The 24824-nt window shown below is 37.1% G+C and overlaps 3 protein-coding genes across 3 annotated transcripts; all 3 read right to left on the bottom strand.

Annotated features, from left to right (window-relative positions):
• Positions 1-363: 363 nt before the first annotated feature.
• On the bottom strand, positions 364-5242 carry GCK72_000951 (uncharacterized protein; the record flags this gene model as incomplete). Its single annotated transcript, XM_053722766.1, has 4 exons — positions 364-495; positions 2131-2219; positions 4457-4525; positions 5095-5242. The coding sequence occupies 4 exons, from the start codon at positions 5240-5242 to the stop codon at positions 364-366; spliced, it is 438 nt and encodes a 145-aa protein (XP_053591411.1).
• A 9122-nt stretch (positions 5243-14364) lies between these two features.
• On the bottom strand, positions 14365-17725 carry GCK72_000950 (uncharacterized protein; the record flags this gene model as incomplete). Its single annotated transcript, XM_003098781.2, has 4 exons — positions 14365-14556; positions 15572-15656; positions 15934-16016; positions 17558-17725. 4 exons carry the CDS (start codon positions 17723-17725, stop codon positions 14365-14367), a joined length of 528 nt encoding a protein of 175 aa, XP_003098829.2.
• Positions 17726-23514: 5789 nt separating this feature from the next.
• Positions 23515-24770, bottom strand: GCK72_000949 (uncharacterized protein; the record flags this gene model as incomplete). The annotated part of the gene is made up of 5 exons (XM_053722765.1): positions 23515-23862; positions 23993-24184; positions 24229-24327; positions 24558-24677; positions 24723-24770. The coding sequence occupies 5 exons, from the start codon at positions 24768-24770 to the stop codon at positions 23515-23517; spliced, it is 807 nt and encodes a 268-aa protein (XP_053591410.1).
• Between the last annotated feature and the right edge of the window lie 54 nt (positions 24771-24824).

The raw sequence follows: 24824 nt of genomic DNA, 5'->3' as shown, positions 1-24824 counted from the left end.
CTGCGAACGGTTCGATGAGCCATCAACGCCGCTGCGTGGTTAATTTTATGAGATTTGCCCAACGGGTTCTTGGTTCGATTCCAATAAGTGACAAAATAATTTTGAATTTTTGCATAGCGTTAGCCACTCTTTAGGAATCCAGGATTCGATGAGACTTATCAGAGAAGGAAAAAATCGAGACTTTATATACTCCTAGTTTCGTACAGTTGTACGTCTTCACAAAAATAGTATATAGTAAATTTCTTGGAAGAAAAACACAAAGAGGAAAAAATGGACAAAACAAATGCTGAAAAAAAAGAAAACAACATGTACAGAATGGTGAGAGCAGTCTATTTTAATTCCCTCAAAGTGGCAACTAACGCCCTATTGAATTGTCAATAGAGCAAGATTGCATCGAAAATAAACTAACCGCATTATCAATATCATTGCAGCTGGCGAATAGATCTTCACTGGATGCCGAGGGACGATCATCGAATGAGTGGTGCATGGACGATCCTAAAAAAGTGAAAAAACTTATTTGAAGAAAAACACTAATCGATAAATGAGAAACAATGAAACTTCCGAGGGTGAAAGAGTGAGCAGCTGATATATTTTTTGTGCTCTTTGACTCCTCCCCCTTTTTTCTCAAATCTTGAAATAGATGAACCTACTTCAGGGTTCTTGCAAAAAACTTGCTTCCTTTTTCTTCTTTTTCGTTTACTTTGCACCCTAATTTTTGAGATTCAAAGGAAAAGGAACAACGTAAACAGTGTCCATAATTTGCAATAAGGGGCGGAGCCTCACCAAGGTTTTTTTTCTAAATATAAACTAACTCATTATTATGGTTTATGCCCTCCACAAAAGGATGATATGATGGGATTAGAAGCCAAAAAATGGTGAGAGATTTGGTTTCTGATCAGGGTGAACTTTTAAAGATGCTTCAATGAGATAGGGATTATTATTATTATTAATATTGCAGGAGATGTGAGAGAAAATGTGTGCAAATTGTCGTAAAGTCGGATACAGAAAGATAGGGTGTTTACACAGAAATGGGGGCTACAGTAACCGAGATGACTGCATTTTACATTGAACTGTTTCTTCGAACTTTTTCAGATTGTCGTAAAGTTAATACACGATGTTTGAACACAAAACGAAGTACAGTAACCAAGAGGTCAAAAATTGGATCTAGATTCATTATCGGACAGTTTATGATAACTTTCAGCTTTTTTTAGTACTGTAAGATTAAAAATGACGGTACTTTTTGTAGTCCCTTGATACCAGTTTTTGAATTTTAAAAGTGCTGCAATATCTTGATTATAATTCTTGCTATTAACACATTTATAACAGTTATTGAAGTTTATTAAAAAACAAAAAAACCGAAGATTCAGCTTTCTTTTTTTACTTATAAGTCGTTTTGAATTAATTTGCAGCTGTTTTTGCATGATTTTCACAAAATTTCGAAAATCTCTGCAATGTGTCGTCATATCCTTCTTCGCGGTGTTTGCACACGACGGTAACTACAGTAACCCTAGCCTAAAGTTTTTTTCATTTATGAGACCTCCTCCGATTTAGAAAAAAAATTGAATAATTTACCTCGACTATCACAAATAAGAATAGCTGTGTAGCTTGACTTCATTTCAATTATTTTGCAATTTCGAAATTCTTTTGCGAATAAGAAAATAAACAGAAGAGCGATTGCGGAAGACAAATACACAATTTGGAATTCAATTGAAAATTCGAATGGATCCCATTATTTAGGGGTGGAATTTCACGGGAATCAGTTGTGTTGGAATGAGGGAAACGGGGCGAGAATAAGAAGAATTATTTCAGAATTTCAGCCAACACATGAAAATTCTCAGAGGAGCCTCTCTCAGTGATTTCACCTGTCTGAGGGTGACCCTCTTCTTTTTTCTCAATGTTTCTATAACTCTCAAGTTCACGCCCTCAGAGAGAAAAAGTTGAATGAAAAATGAGAAAAAAGAACAAAAAAAGGAAGAAAAGACAATGGAAGGTGTAGGTTGGGAATGACTTTTGACTTTGAGAAAAGAGTTTTAAACCAGAGATAACTTTTTGAACTTTTTGAGGAAGAGGAAGGTTTTTGGAAGTGAATACACGGATACGTGATAGCATAGGAACTGGATAAGGACTCACACTAATGATGTGATTGTTATGTAGATCAAAAACACCCAATGTAAAGAAAGTAAATGCACAAACAATTATTCTCATTTTGATATCATAGTCTGGAAAATGGTGATGTATTCATGATTCAAGCATGATACCACATTTATGACAATTATTCTGAACTATACTCAGTTGTATTTGATTTTATTTTTTTTCACGATTCTGTACCCGTTTTGCAAATAAATAAATAAATAAATGAAGGATTTTCTATGATTCAAGTAATGGTAAGAGTTTCGAGGATATAGAAAAACAGCAGTTCCAATTTTTGAGTATCTGATTGTTTCAAAGAATATGAACGATATCTCTGAAATGAAATTTCTTCAAAAAAAAAAATTGGAAGCATGCAAAAAGAAAGCCCAAAATTGTTAGTTTCACACTTTTCACCCACATATAAACGAGAAACCTATAATTTGAAAAAAAGTTCCTTAGATTTTCCTTGCTCAATTAGGTGTAGCTACAATTATTTCAAGGAAAATGCCCAGGGAATATCCTCAAAACTTCAAAATGATAATCCTTTAAACTAATTCCCCAGTAAGTGTCTAGGGTTTTCTAGCTGACCTGTACCGAATTTAGAGACCTATGAAGCAATCAAAATGTCATTTTTGATCATTTGTGCCTACGATGTACTCTTATAGCTTCCATGTCACCAGAGAGTTCTGCTAATTGATAATAGATCAAAACACTCGTGTTATATCCCAAGACAATATATCGTCAATTATAACTTGTCTAGCCACAAAAAGTTAGAACTTCACTTTTAGTCTAAGGATGACTTCGAAAGTGTGTGATGACGTCATAAATTTAAGCAAAATGTTGAGTTAGGTATGGTACGTAAATCTAATGAGGACTTTGTATTAACGTCTGGGAAAAAATTCCGTCGTTTCATTTGCCGGAAAACACGGTTTTTCCGTTTAAAAAAAATTTGGACATGAGTAGTTTCATTAACTTTTGCTGTGGTCAAAATTTATAAATTTGAAGAAAAACCAGCAAAAATTACCTAGAGACCGAATAAAAACGTTGTCAACTACGAAGATCTAGCTCTAGGATAGATCTACATTTCATACAAAAATTGGGAAACAGAGAAACCGTAACACACAGTAGATTTTGACTGAAAACAGGAAATCCTAAGAAGATAAAACTTTGAACGTCGAGATGAAAATTAGAACGAGTTCTTCATTTTCCATATTCTATTCGAGAAATAGAGAATGTTATTCCTGAATCAGTCAGTCAGACGGAACTGAATTCGAAAAAAAAACGAAGAAGAATTCAGAATTCCAGATGACCTCACTTCTCACTTTAACAAGGGATCAACAGGAAAGAAAAGGGAAAAAAAGAAGAAAAAAGTTTGGATGTTTAAAGAAGAAAAGAGACAAAAAACAGATATGGAGGAATGAGAATATACATATATAAATGTGTCCGGTGTGTCCCTTCCCGCCCGGTCCGATGGCCTTCAATTGTATTATTCAATTTTCGAGACTTGCTTTTTCTTCTTCTCCTTCTCTTCTTCTTTTTTCTTCATCTGATGCCTATATGATCTGGATGATGTCTTCGTGACGACGTCTCCAGAATAGAAATTTCTGTCTCTTCCGGAAATCTCCCAGGGGAGAGAGAGAAGGCAAGAAGCATCATCCTAATTGAAGAGCCTCTTCTGGTTCCAGATTTTACATGAAATTGGGGAAAAGAGAAGGAAAAAATAAGAAGAAGATACTTAGAGGAAGTATGGTGAATTAGAAAACAACTCACCGAAGTTCAGAGAATTCTGAATATCTGGGAGAGTTTTACATTTTTTACTGATGAAAAAGGAAGGATTCGGAACGGAAATGGTAGAAAAACATGTAAAAAAAAAGTAGCAAAAAAGTTATCCATCAAAAAGGATCGAACCAATGACCTCTAGAACGATAGTCATCTCTCTTAGCCACTGAGCCACCTGGCCACCACTGCAAAACACGGTTCTTTACTCGCTGCGAACCGCTCGCGCAGGTCGACACAGCCGCTGCAGATAACCCAGTGGTAAAGATCTATGGCTATTGATCAAACAGTTCTTGGTTCGATTCCAATGACAAGTTGCTATTAAGTTTTTTTGTTTTATTATTTATCATAGCTTAGGAGCCTATGTATGGACCGCTTAGAGATGATAGAAACAACAATCACAGCTTTTTAGAATTCTGGAACCCTTATTTCGTGTTCCACTGAACAAAAAAGGATATTCTGAGAGATAGACACTCCACAAAAAAGATGAACAGATATATCTTCTCAATACTTTTCCCAAAAAAAGAGCAAAATCAGGAGAGAAACTAACCCCACAATTGTTGTCGTTCGGCTGCTGATATTGGCGACGCTGAGCTGAGGCAACGACCACTTCCCATGCCTGAAAAATAGTCAATTCAAGAGAGAAAAATGAGGAGAAAGGAGTGGTCCCCCGTTTTCTTTTTTGTTCGTTTTTCAGAGTAATTTCAGCATTTTTAGATGGAAGCAAAGAAATTGAAAAGAGGGGAGGGCGAAAACAAAATGAATGAACTCCGATGCTTTCGTTTTTCTTTGCTTTAAATGTTGTTTGAACATTTTCTGAATTCAACAAGTTCCTCGGAAATTGGTTTCACAGAATTTCAAGTGCAGAGACATTGAGGTATTTTGGGTTTCAGAACTGTTGCCGACTGGGATAAGGGCCAGGGGTACAAATCACGCTATAACATCAGTAATTCTGTGGCAGAATCTTTTGATCTAGTTTTCCGTAATCAGTAGATCAAGACGGTACTAAAGAACATAATCATGAATTATTTATCGATATGAGCCTCCCCGCGTCGCAACAACTACAGGAACAGAGTTGGTGGGGAGACCGTCAAACGCTTTTTTGAATCAGAAAGAAATTACCGTTCGAATGACTACGATCATGGTAATATTTGTAAAACTAAAATTTTTGCGAAGTATATGAAATACCTGTTATTGGCAGCATCCCACTCAGAAATATCCCATTAGTATAATCGAACATGAGCTGTTCTGGAGATAATAAAAGAATTTTCGGAGTCGTCGAGTCGGAGTGCTGATCGAATGCATCAGAGTGATTTAGTCGTGGTTTTGAACTCATTTTTCTTCTATTTTCAGATGAATAAAAAATGGGAATGAAAAAAAGAGAATTTCAGCAGATAGCAGCAGAATAGAAGAAAACAACAATCGACGACCCGCTCAGAGGCGCTGAAGAGGGGAACACCGTTCGTGTCAACGAGAAAGAATTCTAATGAGAAATTGTTCGGTGAATTAATTTCAGATTCTCCTTTCTTTTCCTTTTTTCGATGAAGTGATAGAAAAAGAAAAGAGAAAACAGATGGAGACAAGAGGAGAGTTACATACAAAACATCGTCGATTTATTCCCGTCACGCAAAAAGAACGGATACCGGAAAGAGATGGAGACAACTGGGAGGGACGGGGGAGAGGAGAAGCACTTTTGGTGTTCAGTAATTAAAAATTCTGAAAAGTTTCTGAGAAAGAAACTTCAGGATGTCGAAGAATCAGCTGGTATTGGATTTCCGGTTTCCGATTGGGTTGAGTTCAAAATACAAATCGAAATGATTCATTTTTTTGAAGAAAAATTCAAGATTTTGAAATGAATAGGCTGGAAATGGGAACAAGTGAAAAGTGAGTAGAATCGAACAGGTGTCATCTTCTCTAGTCACTTTCCCGAGCTCGGTAACAAATCCAGATACAGTGACGCGGACGCAGTGTGAGCTCCAAATACCGCTCTAATGAAGCCGCTATAACGGCCATGTGGCACAGTCGGTAACACCGTTTACCAAGAACAAACAGGTTCTCCCTGAATTCAAGATTCCTTCAGAACCGTTGCCACCGGTAACTTGAGATCGGTGACGCTGTTATTCTATCTTCAGGTTCTGCGCTGCGCTAGCGGTGAGCTCGCAACCGCAATGAAGCCTCTGGCCGACGATCTAGATAATCAACTCGACCGGCCAGGTGCCGTAGTCTCTAAAAAGATCTCGGCTCGATTCCCCTTGCCTTCCAAGATTGGTAGCTGTTCTTGTTATATTCACCTTACAAGGGAGTTTGGAATCGTTCCAAATTGCTACCAGGCATTAAGGACAACTTGATTAGGCATATCCCTAATTTTTGTTTTGTGTTCGTCAGTTTTCTCTAAGAAAAACCGTTCACTCCTGGTATGAAGCCATTTTCGGGAATTTACAGGGCTTAACAATAAGAGTGAAACTTTGAGACGGTTTTTCTTGGAGACAAGTGACGAACACAAAACAAAAATTCAATGTCTGATAGCAATTTGGAACGATTCCAAACTTGCGACCGTTTGAGGTTTCCTTGTAACTCTGAGCTCGTAGTGAGCTTGCAACTACAGATGGCGCAGCAGGTGCGTTAACCAGCTGGTGCAGTGAATAAGAGAGTTGAGTAACTTTTCATAGGTTTGTTTAATTCATCCTGTTTGCCAACCACCTTTGTGTTTTTTTCCAGTACCTTAGCCATAACAATTTCTCAACTCACGCCCGTATCCAATCACAAAAATTCAACATTTCCCTTCAGAAACAGGTCATCTCATTGTAGTTTGCACTTTGCCCTCCCCCCCCTTTCCTCAAATTTCGAACCAAAATTCTAAATTAAATTCACGCTCCAACAAACTCTGCAGAAGAAAAGTCATATGATCCTACCGACCGAAAATCGGAATTCCTTCTCTCTCTGATTGGGTTAAAGACCTCCGAGGGATAGTGTAGGAGGATTTTTTTAGACATGACGATGGGGAGCATTTTCTAAGATTGGTGAACTTTAATTAAGAGTATTCAAATTTGATCTACACACATCCAATCAAAACTTACTTTTGAAAGATGACGTTGACATATATTCTCGGAGGGAAATGGAATAAGAAGAAACAAAACGAGTAAACCCTTTTCTCTCTTCTCTTCACGAAAAGCACTGGTTTACGAGTGCCTATAAAAGTATCCAGAGCGACACTTTTTAGAGTGTCGCCATTGCGTTTTTCGGCGGTACAAGTACATTCGGTGGAAAAAGTTGGATTTTCTTGTGGTAGGTCAAATGGCGTTTTCAGAGAAAATTGCAAGGAGAAGGTGTGTTATGAAATGGAGGGAAAAGTGGTGTTATTAGGGGGAAAAGGGGATAATGTTGAAATAACTTTTGAAAGACTTTCAAAGGCATTTTTGGGAGAAATCTTGTAAAGTGTTCCTTGCACTTTAACTTTGGAAATTTAGAAAATCAGGAAAAAGTTCCCATAAAAACCCAGCGAAACAATTCTGAGACTAGTCCATCACTGTCATGTTTTTGTATTAGAGTGTTAAAAAGTTGATGAAAATCCTTATCAAGACAGTAAAACTTGGAACTTTAGGTCGGCGTGCTGACATAATGACTTAAATTTTGGAAAACTAGTCCCTAACTTTGAAAATAAGTTTTCTCAATTTTCATATTTCGAAAAAATCACGATTGTGGAAATCTAGTCTTAGATTCTAAGGAGCTAGTTCTTCACAAATAAATATTTGGAACAATCCAAGAAGGATGTCCTAATATTCCGAAAAATTAGGTCCTCTGGTCCCCAACGTTGAGAAAATGAGTTTCTCATTTTGACAAATCATTGAAAGTTGGAAAAAATCTAGAAAAATTGAGTTTAATCAGTCGGACTGCTTAGGATCCCAAAATGATTAAAATTGGACTCTTGTTCGAAAGTCGCTTTTTCGAAGCGGATGCTCAGAACAGTTTGGAATATTTGAGATTTTAACATAGGGGCATGGCCGAAAAACCCAAAACTTTAAAAACTAGTCCCTCAACCACCTGGCAAAATAATTGGTCGGTGACAGTTTTGATCTACCAAAGCTTTCAAGATATATGTTTCCCCAAAAAGAAATCTATCAACACTTACCACCCAACGCATTCCACTTCATTGTCTGCTGAACGACGGAACTGAATGAAATCTTTGGTGATGCGTGTAGTCGACCGGACGAAGAGCATGACTGGCCTAAAATCGAATCATTTTGAAGAAGCTGAGAATAAAAAGACACGAGAAGAGGTGCTCTCTTCTCGTCTGTCAATAATAATTATGGGGTGTCACACCCCCTTTCATGCTTTTTCATTTTGATTTATTTTTCGACGTTTGACACACTTTTTGTTTCAAATTTGAGTTTTGATGAGAGTTTTGGTGAAGGGGCTAATCCGTGAGCTGTCGAGAGAGGGGGTGAAACGAGGTTTTGAGCTATAACTGAGCTCTAATAAGCTTCTAGATTTTCTAAAATAGTTTTTACCAAAAGTTCAATGAAATTCGATCATTTTTAGTTTAAAAACATCACTCAACTCCGGAAAATGTCGCAGTTACAGACTTTTGAAAACTTTCGAAAACTCACGTTTTTCTGAAACTATATACCGTAATTCAGTCAGTTCTTGTCTAAATTTTATGAAAGATAGCTTTTCTGTATCAGAAAAACTAGTACATTTATATTGAGGGATCATCAACTTGTATCCAGATTAACTCATGTATTTCATATAATACAAACGTGATTTAATGAACAAAGCACATGTCTAAACTATTTTTCCTTGAAATTCCATATATTCTACACGTTTTACTAGCTAGGCACAGTTCCTACAACTGCGCTCCACCGAAACTCCCTTGAAAATGTATCTTTTTCTCTGAGTCTCTCATTTTCGCACACAATTTTCTTCGATTTCGGTAGAGCGCGGTTGTAAGAAGCGTGCCGTGCTAATAAGACCAAACGCTGTTTTAATCTCCCAGAACTAATAAAAGTTGAATATTTCTCTATATTTTCGAAAACTTTCAAAAATCAAAAATTTTACTAACTGCCGTAACTCTTCTCTCAAATTTCACAAAATCCAGTTTATCAGAAACAGTGAAATGAGACGGATCGTATAGAAATATTCACCCTGATTTTGGTTTCCATTGCAGTCACCTGAACTCGGAGTGACGAAGATGTGCATAGACATTCGATATCTAGAAACTTCGAAATTCAATTTTCCAAGAACAAAAAAGAAAGAAAAAAGTATACGTGGGAAGAGCAATTGAGTTTTCGACTCACTATCAGGAAGAACGTTGAATTTCCGAAAGAAAAAATCAAATCGAAGTAGGATTTCAGAGAGTTCCAGCTCATCGTCTCTGTGATAACTAATTTTTTGGTCACATTCTCTTTTTACAAATATTGTATCCTATAGTAAGAGGGGCTTCTTTGTTAGAAGATTAAAAGTCAATGTACCATGTGACGTGGCAGATAAATATTCTAGACACATTATCTGAAACCTACAAACAAAGAGTTCATTGATACGATTTCTTGGAGGGGAGGAGAGTACAAAGTATTGATAAAAACAGAAAGCTTTTGTCTAGAGTGAATTTGAAGTTTCAAGAATTGGGAGTTACTTTTCAGACATCATTTTTGTTTTTGATAGTGTTTCGATAATTTTCAGTTCATCTAAATTCGATAAGAACCAATTCGATAAGAAAGTTTCAAAACTGAATACCAAGCAGATGGAATTGAACCAAGAACCTCTAGCTTCAATTTCAGCACTGCTGTCGCGGTGAGCTCGCAACTGCGTTGGCGCAGCGCAGCTTTCCCGACGACCAGGTGGCGCAGTCGGTAACAGAGATGACTACGGTTCTAGAGGCCATTGGTTCGATTGCTTTTGATGGATAACATTTTTTGTTACCTTTTTACATGTTTCTCTACTATTTCAGTTTCGAATCCTTCCTTTTTCATCAGTAAAAATTTTTTTAGTTGGATTCCTTCTAGCGCTAAACCATTTTGTTTTCATTCATTTCAAACAGATCCTACGCATTTTCAACACTTATTATCAACACAAAAACAGAAATCTCAGCAAAAAATTGGATGAATTGTGTGCAAACAAGAGAGTAATGTATGAGCTGATTTGGTTCAGCTCAGAAGCTGTTGAGGCGTTCGTTAATGCCTCGAATTAGATCAGTCAAAAGATAAAACACAAGCGGATTAAAGATTAAACATTATCGGATTCTCTTGGAGTGGGAGTGACAAATATTGTTTTTCTAGCATCATGGTCCACCTACACTGGAAGAGAAGAGGGATGCAAACATGAACAAGGAAAAAGAAATTGCAATGACTACATTCCAAGAGAGATATTCCTGGAAAACTGGAAACTGAAACAACGGAAAAAATGAACACATCAGAATAGGGCATAGTTGTTCTTGAGGAACTTCTTCCGAATTGTTTTCCATTTTTTCCAGCTCATTCATGTTTCAGTTCATGACTTTACACCCACTAGGTCATTTCATAAATATCAAATCAGATGCTATTTTTGTGTGGCGGATGGCTTGACCAAAAAGGACGAGTGGCTCAGTGGAAATGACTCGGAATCGTAGTAATAAGGTTGTTGGTTCGACTCGAGTTATGTACCCCTTTGCAAAGTTTTTTTTGCTTACCATTTCTCAATTTTCTCAAATCGACGCAATCAATGCTGTTGGCACGGTGATTCCGTGCCTGCGGGACTTCCAGTAATTGCACAATTTTGAGACGAGTTCAGAGGAAGAGGAATACTGAATACGTGAACTTTTACAGGAGACTAGAAAGCAGAAGAAGGCGTGAGAGAACAATGATTAGGATTCCGAATAAGTGTGCCTGGAGGCTAGAGGACAAAGAATAGCAAAAAAAGGACAAAATAAAGTTCCTTATAAGAATTTGATTGAGAGACAAAGTATGGACTTATAAGGAAGTTTCATGAGTTGCAAGAGAAAAAAGAATTGTGTTGCAAAGAAGTAAAAAAAAGGAAAAAGAAGAAGATGAAGCTAAGAAAAGAAGAGAATGGTGACGTGGCTGATGTCTGATCTTTAATTAATATCGGTCATGAAACAAACGAGGAGACATAAGGGGGATAAGAATGAAAACTAAATGAACCGGAGGTCTAGCACTTTTTACTTTTTAAAAAAAGAAGTATGGTGAAGTTAGGAGTAGTTTACAAAATAAAATGGGCGGCACATTCAGGAAGATTTCAATACGAAGCTCGGCCGGTTACTGTAAAGCTACTGTAGTCTATTAGTGTTGTCGATCAGAATTAAACTTGACAGGTTACTGTAGGGTTACAGTATCTGCTAACAAAAATCTGCAGAATCAGTCAAAAGATTAGAGATTTACTGTACTATACTAAAAAACGCGTCGATGGCACGCCAGACATTTTCCAGTTTCAGATTTCCCACGGTCCAACCTGACTAGATCAATCTAACCTAAATTTTCCAAAATTGAAAAAAAACAGATCTTTGAAATTTTCTATCAAAACAAATCTACTGGTTGATATGTTTTTGCTGTGAAAAAATTCAAAGTCCTGCAGGTTTTTCTGACACTTTTTACGTTTTGGAAAACCAGGAAAGCTAGAAAAACTAGAAAAAAAAAAGTGTAAATGATCAAAAAACTAGAACACAAAACTTCATTTTATGTCGAAATTCCGTAGGGCCATTCTAGACGAAAGGAGGAGAAAGGACGAAAAAGTTGTACGGATCAAGAGATAAAATTGAGTTTATTAGGACAACGACGGAAAATAAACGAAAAAAGAAAAGAAAGTCGGAGAAGAAGCAGCAGTAAGGAATCAGATTTAGATTCGATGTGTAGGCAAACATCATCTTTTTGTTTTTTCTCTTGCTGTTGGATTTCGGATTGTCTAGTTTTGAGAAGGAAGTACAGAATACGGATCGGAAAATGTGTTATGGAAAAGTCAGGATGCCTAGGTGCGTGGGAACTTTCGGAAGAACTAAAAGTGTCAAAACACAAAAAATGTTGGAGGGCAGTAATAGAAGCCCGGTACTAAAGAATTAGATCTTGATTAGGGAATGGACGGAATTTGCAACCAACTTTGACAACCCTATTCCACATTTACAGTTTTCTAGAATGTTATAGAAAAACTCTTGATGCTTGATTTTGTAGTTGATCACTTTTTCATGAATTTCACGGAGCCGCGAGACTGCATCAACGATAACTATTTTACATTCTGGGACATGAATGCTAGTTTTCACGTTTGAACGGATTTCGTTTTTTTTATAAGGAAAGAGGCAGAACCGTATTTTATCGTAAAACTCAGTCGGTTTCAAAATCCTGTAAAACTGGAAAAAAACATTCCAGGGCTCTAGCATTTTCAATCTCAAATAACTTCGGACAACAAGTTCCCACACTCCGAAATTTGAAATAAACAAATATCTCCCACAAGCACCAAAAAATATCTGAAAAATAATTAAAACTGAAAATGAATTTGATTGAAAAAAGAACTGGTGAAGTCTTTTGAATTCCTGATTTAGTGAAAATCTCTTCACACCTATCACAAGACATACGTTGATAACACCGTGAGTCAAAAATAAAATAAACTTTCTTAAAGGATTTGCGAAGTAGGTCCAAAAACTTCCAGGGAAACAAAAAGTTGAAAAGAAGCCATACCAACCAAAACAGGAGTTCCATCTTACTAGATTCGGAAAGTATTTTCTCTCTGTCGTTCCTTTCATTTTTTGATCAGAGCCACCTCTCCCATTGAATCCTCATAAGTCATGAACACAAAGTGACAATGAACTTGGTACTTGATTTAAAAACAAAAGGAAAGAAATTGGGAAGAAAAAGAAGAAAAAGATTAGAGATTCTCATTTATCATCCATTGGGACATGGGGGACACGAGGGGTTAATAGAGGCTGCTCCGAACGAAAATAAATGATGATAGAGACAAAAAGTTTCTCATCTTTATTGATAAGAGATATCTGATGAGATGGGAAGAGAAAACTATGTTTTTGAGAGCTTTGAGAGAACTTGGTCTGATGGTGGAGAGCATAGATAGATTATAGTTGGATATAACATTCCAAATGTATTTGTTTTTTGTTGGAATAATTCTGTGGCTTTTATTGGAAAAGAATTGTATGAGCAGAGATGAATAAGCTTGAATTATGATTGTCTAGGAGAATAGATGAAATTATTGGGAGTGGCTCAGTTATCAGAAAAAACGGATTTTGATGAACAAATCTAGCTCAGTTAGCTGCTCATTCTTGGTTTGTTATTATGGAAAAGTGATAAATGTCGGTGATGATGATGAACAACATGACTGAATGTCTATACAACGGATGACAGGAAATTAAGTTTAGTAATACATGTACATACATTCAGTGTCGAAACAATTTCCGTTTAGAGTGGTTTTTGGCATGAATACGTGAGAAGTAGCATGTTCGAAATTATACCAATTATGAAGGAACAATTTCAGATTGAAATTTTCGAGTCTCACAATTATTAGCTTGGCATTGTTCTTACAACTGCGTTTCACTAAAATGCACTTGAAAATGTCTTTGTTTCTCTGAGTCTCTCTTTTTTCCGGTTTCAGTAGAGCGCGGTTGTAAGAAGAGTGCCGTGCTAATATATCGGCGTTAATTTTTTTTTGCTGGTAATTTTCAATGAGTTGGGCACCATAGCAATAGTCTGGATTAAACTTGAGAAAAATTGGTTCTAAATCGAAATACTGTGTGATAAAGTACTATAGTGTCTTTAGTTTGGTAAATAGTCTCAAAATTTCAAAAATTGAGTTCCACCTCTTTGGTACAATTTTCAAATTTAAGATTATTCAAATTTTTATAACTCTTTCTTTACTTATAATCTTTAATTGCACGTTGAGTCACTAAACAACGAGAACTCAACATCAGAAACATGAAATCCGACACGAGGCACAAAAAACATTTGGCACTTGTTTCAATGAACCTCCTGTTGTGATACCTAGTGATGTGATCACGCGAACGCCGTGTCAATTGTCAGCAATTACTGCTCATGGAGTAACAATTTATAAAAAAATTTTCTCTGATAAAAGTATCTTTAAAGTCTCAAATACAGTCTGAACGAGATGTGAACAATCAAGATGCAAGATTATGTCTTATTTGAAAGCTTCCTGTCCTCTAAAACTATTTTTTGGAGAAAAAAAAACACTCAATTCCATGACATTCCAAATAATCAATCCCACCTATTTTTCATATAATTCCCACGTTTCTTGTCTCAACACCTGATTCTCTCTATCTCTCTATCTCTCTTTATTCCTCACGTGAGTTTCGTTGTCAATCATTTTCCAATCAACGAACTCAACCCACACCCGAAGAATCATTTTCATATTCTTTTTGACACATCGATACATAACAAAAAACAGAGGAAACTCTCACCACAACTCTTCTTTCATTTCGTCTCTGATACTTCATTGACAACTTTGATTTTTCTTTTCTCATGACATCAAAGATGAAAGATCTTTCTGATAGACAGATCTTCCTGTCAGAAGGCTAAAAATAACAAAAAACTCACCAATCGGCATCGGCGGTTTTTCAGAAGTCGGTGACAATGTGGATGTTGTCGTGGAAGTACGGACGAATCGGGGACGGTCTCGGAAATCCAGTGAGCTTCGTGCCGATACGGAACACTGAAAATATAGGGTTTTTTGAATAGGGTTTGAAAACCTTCTGGCGTGTATTGGGCACTTATTTGTGTATTTTGTACTTTGGGCTGCTGGAATGTTTTGCCTCGACCTCATTTGGAGTTCTACGCGCTCAGTGAGTTTCGCTGAGTATCGACTCCCAGTTACGATATACAACTAAACAAAAACGAAATGTTATGTTTCTGACAAACCAAATGACCTGATTTTTCATGGTTTTCCAAAAAAGAAGGATGATTTTTAAGGAGCATTAGTAGCAGCACAGTTCTCGCAATTGTGCTCCACCAAAATTCCCTTGAAAAATGCCTCTTTTTCTCTGAGTCTCTCAATTCGCACACAATTTTCTTCGGTTTCGGTAGAGCGCGGTTGTAAGAAGCGTGGCGTGCTAATAGTAGCAGTAAAGATTCTAGAGTAATCTGATCAAAAAGAAAAAGGGTTATAGAGGCAAAAAGCCCCTAATTTTCAAGTTTTTTGATAAAAGAAATTCACGAACCCTGTCCCCCTTGCAATCTGGAAGTAGCTCACTGCGCGCTGTGGTAACGCTACCAGCGTCATGACTCGCAGCGCCCAGGTGACTCAGTGAATAAGAGAGGGTACACTTCTTTTTTCCACACTTTAATGGTTCTGGTATCATTTTAAATCCAATTTTAACAGTTTTTAATCAAAATTGACAGGACTTACCCCTAAACAGGAAATTTCAGGACTCGACATGTCTCATAGTGCACAAATTTCCAAAAAAACTCAAAAAAATGATGCAGACTTTCGACTCTTTCCTTCTCCTGAGAAACGAGCAAAACAGAAAAGTGGAAAACCAAAAGTAATCGAAAAAATCTCAGAGGTAACCAGATTTCTGAATTTTGGAGGGTGGAAGCAAAGTACAAAACCCCGAATTTTCTAAAATTTCTCCAAGCTCTTGTACTCGGAAGTGAAAAAAGAAGCGATTGAAAGAAATGTGAGAAAACAAGAAATCAATCACTGCTGAATCGAAAAAAAAACAACTGACCTGCCGTAGTCCACTGCTCGATTTACGGATTTTCGGCGGTGCCTCGTCCAATTCCGATGGTTTCGGCTCAGTTTCAGCTTGTTGGCTGAAATTTTTACATTTGCTGAGTAACGACTTTGTAGCTACCGTATCAGTGACGATTCTCAGCTAAATACAAAAAATTCACTAAACTTTGAGATTACTACGGCGCAAGGTGTCACTGAGGGCCTGCACGTAGGCACGGGGACGGCACGGTGGCGGTAGAAAGTCATCATTAGCTAATATCCGCTAGAATTTATATCAGAAAGTTTTTGACCTAATTAACCAATTATAGCGAAACCTTTCACAAATCTTACAAGATTTCCTACTAAAAAAAACCTCACCTAGTCCGCCAAGTGACACTTGGATGTGGATTCGTCGTGGTGTCCGATGAGTTTGAGAGCAGCAAGACGGGATAGTGAGACACCTAAAAATCTTATTTTAATTAGAGATCCATATTGAAATAAAATGAAAAGTCTGGTGGTTCTTTTCTAGAAAAAATATTTGATTTTGTGAGGAGAGGAAGGAAAGAGAGAAAAGAAGAAGACTGAGACCAAAGGTCCAATTAGTGGAGAAATTGATGAAAGAAAAGAAACGGATAGATCTTTGGGTCACACGAAATGACTGGAGAATGGAGAGGGGACGACTTATTATTTTTGATTATTTAGGTTGGCTCAGACTTGGTTATTTGGATAGAAATAGATCATGAACTGAGTGGAGTTTAGCTTGAGTATCACTAGTCAGAGGCACGCAGAATAGTTGCAAACTTTTAACTTGGCTCCGTATCACCACTAAAGCGCTGCGAGTCGATACTTGGCGAAATTGCGCATGTCGGTTAGCCCGGCACGCCTCATACAATCACGCTCTACCGAAACCGAAGAAAATTGCGTGAGAAATTGAGAGACTCGGAGAAAAAGAGACATTTTTCAAGTTCATTTCAGTGGAGCGCAGTTGTAAAAACTGTGTTGAGCTAATAGCTAAACAAAAAAAAGTGCGGAAATTCAAAAATTAAAATTTGGGGTGCACAACATGGAATCCTGTCTCGATAACTCTATTAGTTTTGAATCACAACATTTTCAAATTTTTGGAAAAATTATATCGTTTTAAGAAAAATTTTGATTGTTCAGACGAGCTTGTTGGGCCAAACGCATCTTTGGTCGGCCGAAACAATTAGAAAATTTTGAGATTCAATATTTTGTAAGAAAAAAGAATGTAAAGAGGTTCACCAGTAGATTTCCGAAAACAGCTTCTGAAATGCAAAAATTTGTAATGTAAAAATGAAATGTAAAAATGAAATTTTTTTATCGAAACTATCAGAAATCAAGTCTCAGACAGGTTTTTTTTCCAATCCAATCCTCAATTCTTGGAAAAAAGTCAAAAAGCATGATTTACTGCTGTCTAGGTTTATTTTCATTTTCAATCTGATTTCTGCTTAGAGAATTAAAATTTACAGCCTGTTTTCTGAAATTTTTCTTTTTGCAAAAAACTCGAAATATGACTTTTTTCAGAACTCGAACACGAACTCCCCGATATGGTCTAATGAGTTCTTGAAATAAAAACACGCAGAATGAAAATGAAAACATTTGTTTTTTTTTCGTCATATTGAGAGAAGTGGGGAACGTTTTTTTTTGGAAAAATGAGAGTTTTAAGACATCAGAACACAAAAAAAGCTGGGGACTAGGGTAATTAACGCAGGTGCGTTGCTCGCAGCGTAGTTCGGTGGATAAGGATAAATATAAAGGTTGCTCACTTTAATCAGAACTGCCCGAAATAGAACTGGTATGATTCAGAACTGTGCCTGTATCAGAACCACCCGAATCAGTACCGTCAGGATCAGAAATGGTGTGAATCAGAATCAAATCTAGGTCTACTGACTTTATCTTTCAGATGAGGAGCAGAATTTGACTTTTTAAAGTTTCAGTAATTTATTCTTCTCCATTTTTTCCCAAAACCCGAATAAAAATTCACCTGTAACGACGGAAATTTCTTGCCAATCATTCCACTTTTCCGTCGAACAATCGGATGAGATGATCCATTCGTTTTCGGTATTTCATTGATATCTCCAGCACTTGATGACGTTACTGATTCATTTCTCTGTAGTTGTGATGATGCTTTCACTGCATCTTCTAGTTTCATTTTTGGAGATTATAGGGATTCTGAAACACGATTTAGGTTGAGGGCAATTGTAAAAAGTTTTGAAGTGGGAAGAGTTCAGCAGAAGAAATTTTAATATTGGAATATTATATTTTCTTTAAAATATAGTTTTGCGGCGCAAAGAAAGGGGTGTGTCAGAAGTCTCACTTTTACATTTTCGCCGCAAATTATTAGCACGCCACGCTTCTTACAACCGCGCTCTACCGATACCGAAGAAAATTGTGTGCGATGTTGAGAGAATCAGTGAAGAAGAGACATTTTTCAAAACAATTTCGGTGGAGCGCAGTTGTAATAACTGTTCTAATACAGTAAAGAGGAGAGCAGATAAAAATATTGAAACGAAGTCGTACGTGGCCTAGAAAACCCACAAAATCAAAACCTAGGCCACCAAAAAAAAGAAGGAACAAAAAGTTTCGAAAAAAGGAATTCACGTTGCCGGAAATGGTCAAAACAAAGTTTGACTTCGAAAAACGTAGAGGAAATGCAATTTCCTTTAAAACACTCGTAACGGAAATTGAAATGATCAACGATTTTATGACACTTCAGAGTTATAGAATGCAACAAATATGAAGTTTAAGAAATCCGTCGCGCCGAAGGTGCGCCAGTTTCTCTGATTTTTCATAAAAGGGATCAAAATTGTTTTCAGTTTATTTTCCAATAATTTTTTCGAAACTAAATGTCTGGAAGCCGTTTTTCTTCCGTTTCAAATGCGTCATTTTCATTTTAGTCTAGTCAGTTTTTTTGTTTCTTTTGACGCCTTCAGTAGATCAAATGTTATATAAAAAGGCTATAAAAGCACGCGAAATGAGTAACCTACAATGGGCGGAAATAATTGAAAAAAAGAAAGAAAAACTCAACTTTTTTCTTTTTGTCTTCCTGGGAAAAAGAAATTCAAAAAGAGATAATTAGTCCGGTCTCTGACACTAAAAAGGAAGAAACGGGTGGAGCAGACAAGAGAGAAAAAAGAAAAAAGTGTTCGGGAATACATTCATGTTGCTCCGTTTTCAGATGCTCCCTCTGAGGGAATATAGACAGAAAAAGGGGAAAGAAATAATAGGATTTCAATTATTTCGTTTCGTGTCAATGTAGTAATACACGAGACGAAAAAGAATGAAAACATTGGATTGAATGGAATCGAAAATAAAGGAAAACAGGAGATAAAAGTACATTTTATTGTAGGAATTCCCACCAGGGAGAAGGCTTAGAACATAATGAATCATGTGGTTTTTCTCACTTTGGGATCTTTGAAATCAGAATTTGTAAAGAAAAAAAGAGCTCTAGATTTTAGATTCTGGGTTCTGGATTTTCGGTTCAGAATTCAAGATTCAGATTCCAGGAATTGGAATTCAGGATCGAGAATTCAGGATTCAGGATTCAAAACTCTTGGATGCTGAATCCAAATTTAAAAATCAAATTTCCTGTTTTTCTGCTATCCAAAAACATTGCTTAGCAACACCTAAACAAACTAGCAGAACCAGAAAAAACTAATCAAAAAAATTGAAAAAGAAAACCAAAAACCAATCAAAACCTGCCCCATTATAATTGGGCTACATTAGTTTCAAAGACCCATTTCAAAAAAAAAAGAAAAGAACGAGACGTTTTGTCTCTTTGTAACTTTGTGACGCAACGCGTGCTCTTGCATTTTAAACTAATTGACCTGTGGAGCATACTGACCAATTTCCCTCCCATCTGTTGTCCCCTCTTGACCATTTGTGACATCATCTCTTTTTTGGAATTCTGAAGAGAAGTTGGTGGGGTGAAGGATCAGTAAGGGGAAGACATGAAAACAAACATGATTAGCGAGTTGAGGGAATCGAACCCGTCGGCTCTATTCCAGTTTAGATGTACTTTGAAAACTCGAACGTCCTTAAAACACTAAGAAACGTCCTTTCAAGCCTTAATTTTTTTCGAAAAATAAAGCGTCCTTCCAAATGTTCAAACGTCCCAAAAAACATTTTAATGTCGCAAAAAATATTTCGACGTCCCTCAAACACTTTCAGTAACTTTGAGTGTTGAAGGGGCGTCTGAATATTTTTGGGACGTTTAAACATTTTTGAGCACTTTGGAGACCACAAAGGACGTTTAAATGTTCTAAGGGACGTCTAAATGTTTTAAGGGGCGTCTATGGGTTTTTAGGGACGTTCGAGTTCTCAAAGGACATCTAAACTGGAATAGAGCCAACCCGTCATCTGAACGACGCCGCGGCGTCATGTTAGAAATGGCTCAGTAGGTAAAACCAGTAACTATGACTCGAAATATCTCTGGTTCAATTCTCCTTGCTGCCAGACAACTTTCGCGAACATAGCTTGATGTCCTCTGTACATTTCTTGATTTTTGCTCTACTATCCTCTCCAAAAGTACAATTTCCGGTACATGTGACTTCTGAGTTCTCGCTCTGTTTCAAAATAAGCTATTTCTATTTTTGGGTATTGGTTTACTAGCTATTTATAAGTCTATTCAAAGTGTCAAAATGAGGGAGGTAGTTCCAGGTAAGGTCGTGGGAAGGAGGATGGGAAATAAGAAAACAATTTTTGGAACCAAAAATTGCGAAGTTCAGAAGACTGTGGTGTGGAAGTTTTTCCTATTGTATTTAGTTATTAGGTCTTCTACAGTATCCTGAACAGCCTTGTACGGGAAAGGCAGAGAGACGCAGAGAAGCTAGAGTGTCTGCTTGTCTGCGCCTCTTTCACTGGTGGTCTATCTTCGAACGCCCATGTTATACAGATAGACATGCCCCAACAACACGTGTGCATGTCCAAGAACATCTCTCATTCTATTTCCAGCCAACAAGAAAACAGGGTTCAACAGAAAATAGAATAATAATAGAGGACAGCGAAAAATGGGAAAAGTCTTCGTACTGGGTAACTGACCTACACACATATCACGCAACAAGAGAGCTCTCTTCTAAACACGTGCACATATACATTTCGATGGCCACGGGTCCCCCCTTCTATCCCCATTTTCCAATTATCTTCTGCTCTGTTGCATAGAATAGAGGTGACAGAGCATTTTGAAGAATAAGAAGAGAAAAAGAAAAGAAGGAAAATATTTGAACTCGATTTTTCTGATGTTTGAGATTACTCGTTTTCAATGAAAACCCGAGAGAATAATGTGGCAGGTTCAAAGAACTTTGAAAGTTAAAAAATGCGAGGGAGTAAAGGTTTTTTATATTGTGTGAAAAAAAGAAAATGTATGAATGAGTCCAGAATGAGAGATATTTGAAAATCCAAACGCTTATTTCTCCATTCACTCTCTATTACAAAAGGAGTCACGTCTTCTGCTCCTTCTGAATCATTCATCAGTTCACACTACAATTATGGAAAAGGGGGAGAAGGGAACAGACTGAAAATAGAGAGAAGAGAGGAGATGAATTCAATTAGTTGGTTATGAATATGACTATACTTTATTTACATTTTATAATTGGAGACAAGAGATTCGGATGGTCAACGGTCAGTTGAGAGGGGAGGTCCGGAGATGACGTAGAAGTTATTTTGAAATATGGAAAATCTGGGGATACGGAGAGATTGACAGACACATAAATGTGAGAGACGCAGAGAAGCTAGAGTGTCTGCTCGTATGCGTCTCTCTGTTTCTCACTTCTTGAATTTGATCCCTCCTATCTTTGCCAGGTTGGAAATTATCAAAAAGTTGTCAACTGATGAAATGTTGAAAACTTTATTCTCTAATTGTAAAGCTTATCAGTTGAGCACTTTTTGATTGCTCTACAACTTTGTGAGAAAATCTCTTTAGAAATCTCAGTCCTGGAAATAATGGAAAGAGCCGCAGTGGGGTGCATGTTTTTCTGTACCATCTTGCTTTCAAATATGTATAAGTTTGAATTGAATTAAGATGTGATAATATACAGTAAAGTCTTTTCACTTTGCCTTGGCAAAGAGATGCAGAGAAACGAGTTTGTCTACTTGTCTGCGTCTCTCTTTCTCATGTCGAGTCTTCCTATCTTTCAACGTTCATATCACCATTCTTTTTAGCTATATCAGAAAGCTGCAAACTGATAAAATATGGGAAATATCATGATCTACATTTTGATAGTTCTGATTTCTCTTTTAGTTTTTGAGATATACCAGTTTGAAAAGTTGTAACAGAAAAAAAGACTATTTTACAAAAAGTGTTCAACTAATACAATACGGGTGATTCTTTTCCTAAATACCAGGAGACCTTTATGTCTCACGAAAAGAGAAGAGACGCAGAGAAGCGAGAATGTCTACTTGTCTGCGTCTCTCTTCCTTATATAAAATATGCGTATATCTTTGTCAGTTTTGGTTGTATCAAAAAGTTGTCAATTGATGAAATATAGTACTTTCGATTTTTTTCAGTTAGATAGTTTTCACTAAATTCTCAATTTCTCTAGATAAACGAATTCAAACAAGAAAGTAGTCAGCCTAGCAATGACTCACAAATTCTAAAACACAATGAGCCTTGTCATAAACTGATGAAAAAAAGAAAGAGTCCAGAAGACCTAGACCTAATTAAACGTCAATTTGAATGCAAATTTCGAAACGAGGACCGAAATAAAATATGGATTTGAGAACATTTGGAACAATTGGATGACCAACAATTAATGATCTTTCGATTTCACACCAGAATCAAAATTTCTACTTTTCCGTAAAAATAGAGAAATCACGATTATTTTCCAACGTAGTGATCTCAGAAATCTTCTTCTTTTCCTTTTTCTTTTTTTCATCTTTTTTCATTTTTTTCTATTCTTCCAGCATTCGAATGAACAGAGCGGAAACAAGAAACGGAACACTGCAAAAACACGGAGGCAACGAAAAAAATAAAGAAGACGTGAAGAAAATCGGATTCAGAAGACATCAAAAATGGAATTTGTAGAATCTCTGCCGATCCCTTCTTCTTCTGAAAGTACGTTCATCAATAAAACAGGCGACGAATAAGAAAAAAGGAGTGAGAGTGGGAGAATTTGTGAAGAAACAACTGCTGTTTTTCTGCTCAATGAGCTCTTCAATCTCACTTTTTGTGTCACTTTATCATTCATCTCATCATCGTTTATTTTTTGATGATCATTGCATTCTGAAGACAGGTGTTCCGACTCTGTTGAAATTTTTGCAGAACTTTTGCACCCAAAATACACCTAACATTACTAAAAAAAAAAGAAATCTGAAAAAGTAATATTCTGGATTCCAACTGAAAAAATGCAGACGTAATTTCTTCTTACCACCTTCTACCCATCTGAAAAACACTTGAGATCTGAAAAAAAGAACTACAGAGAGCTAAAAGTGAGAAAACGAACAACACAAAGAAGACACATACTCTTCATTTCATTTTATTCCATTTTTATTCATTTCTTTTCCCCAATTTCTCTTTTTTGAAAGGTAAAAATTATTCAATAATTTAAGTGGTGCCTTCCCGAACTTTGATTAACTGTGGACATCCGGACAGACACACAAACCGACACAGAGATTTCTCTCGCTGATTCGCTGGCTACAACATCCTGGAGAGAGACGCAGAGAAGCTAGAGTGTCTGCCTCTCTTCGTCTCTCTATCTCAGTCCTTATCTTTAAGCGCTCATATCTTTTCAAGCTTTGATCGCATCAAAAAGTACTCAACTGACAAAATGTAGAAAACTTGATGTTCTACGTTTTATTAGTTGATAACTTTTGCCTGACTATACCAGAATTCAAGATACATATCACTTTAAAAAAACCTTTCAAAAAATTAAAAACGTTGATATCGAAAGAACAAAACATCTATTATTTTACAAGAAACAAACACAAAAATATTCAGAGATTCCTTCACCACTTCTTTTTCATCTCATCAATTGATAGCTCTCCAGGTCCGGTATGAATCAAGAGAAGAAGACCACCGACTGCAGAAAGTGCTTGGAAGAAGTCATAACGAACCCATTGGGAAGAGACAGAATCCCGATTCCAGAAGTCATTCAACATGATATTATAAGCGAGAAGCCATCCGGATAATATGAAACTCATCATTCGAGTCTTGTATCCAGTCCAAACGAAAAACATCATAGAGTAGGAAATTAAACAGAGGAAGAGACGTTTGTAGCTCATATCGAAGTGAACCATCGAAACTAACATTAGGTTTAGGAATAGACGACAAGCACAGAGCATCACGGAAGTCACCTGAAAAATTGAGAATTATCGGGGAACATTGGACCGAAATATGACGCCTTCCATTGGGAAGGTCCGGGAGAGAGATCGCAGACGGTTAGAGTGTCTGGTCGTCTGCGCTCTCACTGCTCAGCAAACACACCTCAAACTCGTTCTCATCCCTCGGCAACTGACTATATTTCTGCGGTTTTCGAAGCATATTCTCTGTGACAAGAAGTAGAATGGCGGCGAGAATCGACATATTTCGTGTCAAGATATGATAGGTTGAGTATAATTCATAGAGAACCACTTGACTGAAAACGGTCACCGCGAGAACGGTACATGAAGCGGGGACCTGTAAGTTACAGTTTCGAATTTGGACATATGTGGAGAGGTCACCTTGTATCGAAGCATCACAAAAAGCGTTCCACAAATCAGATTGAGAGCCATGACAACAGTGAGAAAGTAGGCGAAATGGTTGTTCAGTCCCCAGAGATTCTGAAATTCTGCTTTACGAAAATGAAGTAAAATAGTCTACCAGGGTAAATAGCCAATCTTCGGCTCTCATATCCGCCCTAAATATTAGGACGGCACGCTTCTTACAATCTCTACCGAAACGAAGAATATTGTGAGCGAAATTGAAAGTCTCAGAGGAAAATAGACATTTTTCAAGGGCATTTCGGTGGAGCGCAGTTGTAAGAACTGTGCCGAGCTAATAGAGATCTTACCGCGAACCAATCCGCGTGTTCTCTTGTGTTGAACATCAGTCGAATCGCGTCTTCGATAAAAGTGGAGACCAAAAGAAGACGTCCGATTGTAGGGAGTACTTTTTTCGTTTTACGAGCCACCTGAGCTTTTGATTTGTCTGGTGTGCCTTTGACGCGTGTGCTCACCGTTTCAGAGTAGTCTTCACATCGAGAGATGGCGACATGAACGTCCATTTTTCTGGACAAAAATTCAGAATGGAAGGAAAACTTTCGTGAGAATAAAAGGGA

The sequence above is a fragment of the Caenorhabditis remanei genome, chromosome I (assembly GCF_010183535.1).
Source record: "Caenorhabditis remanei strain PX506 chromosome I, whole genome shotgun sequence".
Classification (NCBI taxonomy): domain Eukaryota; kingdom Metazoa; phylum Nematoda; class Chromadorea; order Rhabditida; family Rhabditidae; genus Caenorhabditis; species Caenorhabditis remanei.
The sequence above is the reverse complement of the archived record's forward strand: the minus strand, read 5'-3'. Positions and strand labels throughout refer to the sequence as shown.